Source organism: Gadus macrocephalus, chromosome 10, assembly GCF_031168955.1.
Source record: "Gadus macrocephalus chromosome 10, ASM3116895v1".
NCBI lineage: Eukaryota > Metazoa > Chordata > Actinopteri > Gadiformes > Gadidae > Gadus > Gadus macrocephalus.
In genome coordinates, this window is record NC_082391.1 from 12,205,120 (window position 1) to 12,213,813 (window position 8,694).

At 48.7% G+C, this 8,694-nt stretch overlaps 2 protein-coding genes across 4 annotated transcripts in view; both read right to left on the minus strand.

The window, feature by feature from the left end:
• The window catches only part of gpm6aa (glycoprotein M6Aa), a 9,147-nt gene extending 8,490 nt beyond the window's left edge, over positions 1-657 (minus strand). Inside the window, exon 1 of one of the 2 annotated variants that reach the window (XM_060062365.1) lies at positions 272-653. In XM_060062365.1, the coding sequence (XP_059918348.1) occupies positions 272-308 (37 nt within the window). In that variant the 5' untranslated portion in view covers positions 309-653. Of the gene's footprint in view, positions 1-271 lie in introns of both variants that reach the window. The other variant, XM_060062366.1, reaches the window with a different exon arrangement.
• Positions 658-2,979: 2,322 nt separating this feature from the next.
• Positions 2,980-8,159, minus strand: asb5a (ankyrin repeat and SOCS box containing 5a). Of its 2 annotated transcripts, none has more exons than XM_060062368.1 (7): positions 7,767-8,159; positions 6,316-6,395; positions 6,108-6,215; positions 5,563-5,713; positions 4,456-4,590; positions 3,640-3,852; positions 2,980-3,227 (listed from the first exon to the last, which is right to left on the minus strand). In XM_060062368.1, the coding sequence occupies exons 1-7, from the start codon at positions 7,963-7,965 to the stop codon at positions 3,100-3,102; spliced, it is 1,014 nt and encodes a 337-aa protein (XP_059918351.1). In that variant the 5' UTR covers positions 7,966-8,159; the 3' UTR covers positions 2,980-3,099. The 2 variants fall into 2 exon arrangements, with proteins under 2 accessions (XP_059918351.1, XP_059918352.1); XM_060062369.1 differs by having other exon boundaries at positions 3,640-3,831; positions 7,767-8,153.
• Positions 8,160-8,694: the final 535 nt, after the last annotated feature.

Below are 8,694 nucleotides of genomic sequence, written 5' to 3' on the forward strand. Positions count from 1 at the left end.
GTTCTCGACCCTCATCTTGTGGGTTTTAGACCCTCTGAAAGGCGTAGACAAAGGAATTAGCATCTGCAGCTGTTGCTCTTATTCGGGGTGCAGAGCTAACCGTGGCTACCTGCACACCCTAGATCCTCAGACCCCAGACCCCCAAATCCCTAGACCCCAGACCCCCACACCCCAGACCCCCTCATCCCACACCCCACACCCCAGACCCAAGACCCCCAAGAGCCCCACAACCCAGACCCCCACACCCCAGACCCGTTCCGGTCTCTCTTACCTTTCTGGGTCTGCCCCTCGTCCTGGTCTTCCTCCATCCTGTCTCTTTCTAAGCTCCGGAGGTTGTCGGTTCAACGCTAAGTCTGATCTCTGGATGAACAATAGTCCACGAAGCGGTCCTCCTTTAGGTCCTCCTCTCAGTCCTTCTCTCCTTCTCTTGCCTCCTCTCTCTCTGTCTGTCTCTCTCTGTCTCTCTCTCTCCGTCTCTCTTTCTCTCTCTCTCTCTCTCTCTCTCTCTCTCTCTCTCTCTCTCTCTCTCTCTCTCTCTCTCTCTCTCTCGCTCTCTCTCTCTCTCTCTCTCTGTCTCTCTCTCTCTATCTCTGCTCCTGCTCTCTCCCGTCTCTCTCTCTGGCTGTCGGATAGGATGTCTGTCAGCAGGCGAGCGGTACCGCGCCTTCATTCACACAGAGAGAGAGAGAGAGAGGGGGGGGGGGGGGTTTAGGGTGCTCAATGGGGTGGAGTCTGTGTGTGTGTGTCTGTGTGTGTGTCCGGCGTGTGTGTATGTGTGCGTGTGTAACACTGGGTGTGTTAATATGTGTGATAATGAATGAATAATGAATAAATCTATTGATAGAAAAAAACGACAAAACGAAATAGGGTGGAATCCCCTCCCCCGACCAACAAACAGACAGACAGAAAGACAGATGGACGAGCCTCAAACACCCAGAATGCAACACTCTCCTATCCCAGGTCACGTGGTCTCAGGGTAATGTAGGAAAATAAGAGGAAAATACAAAGTTAAGGTAGTGAAGTAAAACCCTCACCAACTGTCCAGTAGGATGCTGCATATCACCTACTACTGTGATAATGTAAAGTTTTAATTACATGTAGCACTACTCATGTAACAAAGTATAGCTTTAATAACTATTAACCCTGCTAGTCGGCCTACCAGTGTAATAAAGTATTTAATTAATAACTAGCTGGCTTACCAGTGTAATTAAGTCTGTAATTAATAACTAGCCGGCCTACCAGTGTAATAAAGTTATTAGAGTAGCTCATCATTGCTTATCGTATTAGTGATCGTTAGTGCTAAAATCGGTCGGCTGCACCTGATGACCGCGGTGTTGAACAATCAGTGGCCTGTTTGTGCACACACCTCTCTCCGTGATGCTCTGGCTCGTTACCATGGTTGCCGACACCCCATCAGCCTGTCACCAAGTCAGACAGACCGACGGACGGTCCATCCGACGCCGTCCGGGTCACACGTCTCGGATCCTAGGCAGAGAAGTCCTGGACGTTCACCATCACGGCATGCGTCTCCCATAGCAACCACTCCTCAGGAAGAGTCGGTCGTCATGGAGACGAATGAGTCACCACACAGAACACCACGTCACACCTCACATCACAACACTGAAATAACATCACACCTAACGTTGATATTAGTGAATCACCCAACAGTATTCTATCACTTAGATTAATTAATCATTGCCTTTACATAAATTTCATTGATACATCACCTAACATTACTAACATTTATGCCTTAACATAACATTATATTAAGCAAACAACCTGCATTACTCCAATTACCTTAACATTACTAATAATAAATAAATAGGCAAAAATAACCTTAACATCAATCATAGTAAATAACCCAAAATTAGATGGCATAGGATAAATAAATCACCAACAATACCGTGACATAATTTAGAATAAATAAATAATCACTTGAGTGAGTTACAGATGTTTTCTCCGGGGGAAGGTGAAGAGATGGAATCTCGTTGAGGACAGACCCTGTGTTGTGTTCTAGGCCCTACATTGTGTTCCAGACCCTGCGTTGTGTTCTAGACCCTACATTGTGTTCCAGACCCTGCGTTGGGTTCTACACCCGGCGTTGTTCCAGACCCTGCGTCGAGTTCTAGACCCTGCGTTGGGTTCTAGACCCTGCGTTGGGTTCTAGACCCTACGTTGGCTTCTAGATCCGGCGTTGTTCCAGACCCTGCATTGGGTTCTAGACCCTGTGTTGTGTTCCAGAACCTGCGTTGTTCCAGATCCCCTGCGTTGTGTTCCAGGCCCTGCATTGGGTTCTAGACCCTGCGTTGTTCCAGACCCTGCGTTGTGTTCTAGGCCCTGCATTTTCCCAGACCCTGCGTTGTTCCAGACCCTGCGTTGTGTTCTAGGCCCTGCATTTTTCCAGACCCTGTGTTGTGTTCTATACCTTGTGTTGGGTTCAAGACCCTGCATGGGTTCTAGACCTTATTTGGCTCAAAATACATGTAAAGTAAATTTGAATAAAATTGTGGTCAGTGCAAAAACATCAGTAAAATACCTGGGATGCATCCTTGAAAACAACGTGGATGTGTATGTGTAAGACATTTTCTGATAAAATTAAATGAATAAATAAAAAATAAAAAACCTGCGTTGGGATCCAGACTACAAGGAAAACAGCAACTATAGTGACACTCTGTGGTCAGCCCGGGTATTACGTCAATAGAAAGGCAGCGCCAACTCGACAGCCTGTGGTCAATAGCAAGGCAGAGCCTCTACTCTCTACAGCAATCATTCATTCACTCATATTAAGTGTCCAGTTTAAGATAACACACACCCCATTTAATCACTACCATTCATGAATTAAAAAAAATTGGGGTTAAATAATTATCATCCTCCCTATAGAAAATACAACGTGACCAGCATTCTCTCAATGAACCGTACAATCCTCTTTGGATTACACTATCTACCCTAATGCTATTAGTGATTAAATACCCAATACTGTTAGTTCATATATCATATTTATTCATTAATTACATTTTTGTTCAGGGCTAAACATAATTTATATACACGTTTGTAATCCTATAATATATCACAGAAGACCATGTTGAACTGGACTGAACGTCATCGGTGGAGTAGGTAGCGCGTGAGCGGGGCGGGGAGGGGGAGGAGCGGCAGGAGGTGGAGCCTGGAGTGGCCGACGCTGCAGCGGACGACCTGACGACACTTCCGGCTCAGGGTGGTAGGGGTCGCTGTTGGGCAGAGACACCTTATAATCATATAGACACTGATCACATTTAATGATATCTGATCAGACCTTCTATAGCAACATATACACATATGTATATAATGTATAGATGGGGTGCGTACTCTCACCTAGTAGTGTTAACTAGTGGGGTTAGTACCCTTACCTAGTGGGGTTAACCCGTACGGTTAGTACCCTAACCTAGTAGCGTGTACTAGTGCGGTTAGTACCCTAACTTAGTGAAGTTAACTAGTGGGATTAGTAACCTAACCTAGTGGGGTTAACCAGTACGGTTAGTACCCTAACCTAGTTGGGTGAACTAGTGCCGTTAGTACCCTAATTTAGTAAGGTTAACTAGTGGGGTTAGTACCCTAGCCTAGTAGGGTTTACTAGTAGGTTAGTACCCTAACCTTCCGTACCCTCGTGGGCCAGCAGCAGGGTCTCCGTGGAGCCTCCAGGGGGCGCCAGCTCCACCGCTCTCTGGTGCTCCGCGTTGAGGGCCTGGACGTTGGCGTCAAACTCCAGCAGCAGCCTGGTGATGGGGGCGTGGCCTGTCTGGGCCGCGGCGTGGAGTGGGGAGTCCAGGCCCCTCCCCCTCTGGACGTCAGCACCTGGGGGAAACAGATCCCGGTCTGCTCGTTATCAGAAGAGACAACCTGACAGGGGAAGCCTCAAGGCGAGCCATGCTAGCTGGGAAGCCTGTACGCTACAGCTAGATTCATGCTAGGTAGGCTAACTCTAGAAAGGCTAACTCTAGGTAGGCTAACTCTCGGTAGGTTCACGCAAGGTAGGCCAACTCTCGGTATGCTTACTCTAGGTAGGCTAACGCTAGGTAGGCTAACTCTCGGTAGGTTCACGCTAGGTAGGCTAACTCTCGGTAGGTTCACGCTAGGTAGGCTAACTCTCGGTAGGTTCACGCTAGGTAGGCTAACTCTAGGTATGCTTACTCTAGGTAGGCTAACGCTAGGTAGGCTAACTCGGTAGGTTCACGCTAGGTAGGCTAACTCTAGGTATGCTTACTCTAGGTAGGCTAACGCTAGGTAGGCTTACTCTCGGTAGGTTCACGCTAGGTAGGCTAACCCTTTGGTAGGTTCATGCTAGGTATGTAAGGACACATACCTTCCTAGCGTCATGGATCCTTCTGTGGTCCTGTTGAGACGGACGACCACAGAGTTCTGCTGTTGCGTGATTTGTGTGGTTCTTGTCGTGTGTTCTCAGCTATCAGCCGGACTCACCGTCTCTGAGGAGCTGTTGGACACAGAGCAGCTCCTGGCTGAGGCAGGCCGAGTAAAGGGCAGTTCCCTGGCCGGGTAGGACCTGGTCCACGTCAGCCCCCCAGGTCAGCAGGACCTCCACACAGCCGGCGTGACCTGGAATACACAAGAACCTTCGAGAACCAACCTCTAACATGACCTGGGACACACAGGAACCGTCTAGAACCATGAGAAACGTCTTACTTCACCTGGAACACACAGGAACCTTCTAAAACTATCTAGAACCTCTAATGCCGCTTTTCCACTGCATGGTACCAGCTCGACACGACTCGACTCAGCTCGCATTTTTTGCGTTTCCACCGCGGTACCATGGTATCTGGTACCTGAAGTGGCTGCTTTTTCTAGTACCTACTCGTTCTAGGTTCCAAGCGAGCTGAGCCGATGCTAAAAGGTGACGTCGGCAGACGGCCGGCGACTGATTGGCCAGAGAGTGTGACGAAGTCACGAGAGCGACATGGCAACCATGCTGGTAACATCCATAGCAGCGCCGCAGCCAACATGTTCCACTTCTCCAACTTCTTCAACATGCCAGCTAATAATAGTAATGCGATCGATGTCCTCCATTGTTGTTATGTGGGTTCTGTCCATGTGTGGGTTGCGTATGTGTTGTTTGCGTCGCGTACACAAATACGTCACGGCCCTTTCGCGCAGCCGACCCCGCCCACGTCCAGGAGGTACTATTTGCGGTGGAAAAGCACCCGTGCTGCTACCGTGTCGAGTCGTGTCGTGTCGAGTCGTGTCGAGTCGAGCTACATGTGCGGTGGAAAAGCGGCATAACATGACCTGGGACACACAGGAACCTTATAGAACCATGAGGAACATCTAATATCACCTGGAACCCATCAGAAAATCAAAACCTCCACTCTGACCTGGAACCCATCACTTTTAGTGATGAACTCTGACCTGATCAGATACTGTTCACTTTTAGACATCATGAAGCAGACCCTAACAGATGTTTGTTCAGAAGCATTTCATCAAGCCTAAACATGGTGTTTTAACCAAGAACCCCTTCGTCTGGGAGTCCACCAGCCTGCCACCAGACCGCCCCCCCAACCCCAAGGGCGGTACCTCTGCTGGAGGCCTCGTGGAGCGGGGAGGGTAGGTGCAGGGGTCCCCCGGGCCGGGCCCCCCGCTGCAGCAGGACCTCTGCACACGGCACACTGCCCACCGCACAGGCGTAGAACAGGGGGGTGCTCCCCTCCAAAGTTCGGCTGTTCACCTGGGGGCAGCACCAGCAGTTTGATATGCTACATGACAGCTGTATGCGCTACATGACCTATATCCTGGCATGCTACAAGATGGCTGCATGTGCTACATGCTACGTGACCTATAGCCTGACAAGCTACATGATGGCTGCATGTGCTACATGCTACATGACCTATAGCCTGACATGCTACAAGATGGCTGCATGTGCTACATGCTACGTGACCTATAGCCTGACATGCTACTTGATGGCTGCATGTGCTACATGCTACGTGACCTTGAGCTTTAATGCCACATGAAATGCAGCTTTGTATGCTACAGGATAGCATTACATTCTACATAATTAGTCTTTATGGTACATAAGCTATAGCCTTATATGCTAGGTGACCTATTGCAGTGTTGTGCCTTACGTTAGCGCCAGCGTCGAGTAGCGCCCTAGCGCATGCTCCGTGCCCCCCCAGGCAGGCCTCATGGAGCGGGGTCGTCTGGTGGATGGTGAGGGCGTCGATCTCGTGACCCTGGAGGACAACAACACAGGGTGCATTGTGGGAAGAAGAGAACCAGACTAGGGCGGTATGACCTGTAACAGGAGGGTCTCTAGGACCAGGAGGTACTGACCTGGGACAGGAGGGTCTTTAGGACCCCAAGGCGACCCTGAGAGGCTGCATCGTGCAGAGGAGACCGGTCGTCCCAGGTATCTGATAGAAAGAAGACTTCAATAATACTGGCACCATCATCTTCATCACCCTCATCATCATCATCATTATCATCATCCTCATCACCATCACCATCCCCATCATCTTGATCATCACCCTCATCATCAATGTCCTCATCATGAAGTTATACTTGATTGATTCCTGGATTAGGAAGCATTAGCCATGTATAATGAATGATATGTACCTTGAGTCCCCGCCTCTGAATGAGATGGGTTCCCTTGGTAACCATCTGGTCTGTGAGGCCTTTGGACTGGACCTGGGACTAGGGTGGTGAACTAGACTGAACCCAGAGTCTTTACTGGGGGTACCACCATCGGGGTCCCCAAGGTAGAGGAGTGAAGTACGGTGGGGGTACCAGGACTATAAATACCCCCCAGGTCCTCAGTCTGCTGGTCTCACTGGGGTACCAGGACTGTAAATACCCCCCAGGTCCTCAGTCTGCTGGTCTCACTGGGGTACCAGGACTATAAATACCCCCCAGGTCCTCAGTCTGCTGGTCTCACTGGGGTACCAGGACTATAAATACCCCCCAGGTCCTCAGTCTGCTGGTCTCACTGGGGTACCAGGACTATAAATACCCCCCAGGTCCTCAGTCTGCTGGTCTCACTGGGGTACCAGGACTATAAATACCCCCCAGGCTATCAGTCTGCTGGTCTCACTGGGGTAACAGGACTGTAAATACCCCCCAGGTTCTCAGTCTGCTGGTCTCACTGGGGTACCAGGACTATAAATACCCCCCAGGTTCTCAGTCTGCTGGTCTCACTGGGGTACCAGGACTATAAATACCCCCCAGGGTCTCAGTCTGCTGGTCTCGCTGAGGTACCAGGACTATAAATACCCCCCAGGGTCTGCTGGTCTGAAGGTCACTGGTTCACGGAGCAGGTGTCTAATAATACCTCAATAACTCCAGGACTCATTGTAGACTGGAGGACATAAGTCATAGGGGGTACTCACTGTGTGTAATGTAGCAGTACTGAAGTATTCTATTTGTATTGTAATAGTAATATGTGAGTACTTTAGGTGTGTATTGGAGCAGTACTGTAGTACTCTATGTGTAGTAGTACTAACTCACTGGAACAGTTATTCTCATATTACTGGGCTGATAAACTGGAGGCCTCCTATGTGTTGTAGTAGTAATCTGTGTGTATTGAAGTACTACGTGAGTACTCACTGGAGGGTGGTCAGTTCTTCTCGTAGTAAATAGGCTGGTATCCTGGAGGCCTATGTGTTGTAGTAGTGTATGTGTTTTGTAGTACTAGTACTCACTGTTACAGTTCCTCTCATAGTACTGGGCTGAGGTCCTGGCTATCTGTTGTAGTAGTACTCTGTGCGTATTGTAGTACTAATACTCACTGTAACAGTTCTTCTCGTAGTATTGGGCTGATATCCGGGCGGCCTCCTCGCGGTTGCCCCTGATGATGTAGAAGTAGGTGAGCAGGTTCAGGGAGATCTTGATGAAGAGCTTGAAGCAGAACAGAGCCAGGATGCTGAGGTAGACGTTGGAGACCCTGGCCACGAACCGCTCGCGCCCCTCGGGGCGGGGGTCCGCCATCGCTGGACCGGAGGACCTGCTACTGGAGACCAGCTCAGCTCCTGGTCAAGTCGGTAGACCAGCTCAGGTCCTGGTCCAGTCTGGAGACCTGCTTAGGTCCTAGTCTAGTCTGCAGACCAGCTCAGTTATTGTTTTTGTCCCAGTCCCTAGGGTGAGACTGGATCAGGTTCCAGGAGCAGTGGGATCGAAATAGACCAGAAAGAGAGAGAGAGAGAGAGAGAGAGAGAGAGAGAGAGAGAGAGAGAGAGAGAGAGAGAGAGAGAGAGAGAGAGAGAGAGAGAGAGAGAGAGAGAGAGAGAGAGAGAGACATAAAATAAAAATTCTACACACAGTATACATCTACAAATACAGTATACATCTAAAAAACATTATGCTATATACATATATTTATATATGTATACATGTATTTATTTAATAAACTAAATGCTCTGGAATAGCAGACTACTTGTTGTGTAACTGAGGTAATCAACAGTCGAAACAGTGTGTTGTTGTATTGGCTCATACCATCCAGCAGAGATCGCTGTCGCACAACGTCTGGAGTCCACAAGAAACAAACTAAACAGGTTATATAAAAGAGATAAATTTAATATATTGAATTTTGAAATCAATATTTCATGATGACATATATTTTTATGTTTCGCATATGATATTTTTCTATTATGCTTTGCTATATTAGATAATAATCTATCATTATTCGGTCATCATTATTAACATGGAATCTGATTGGCT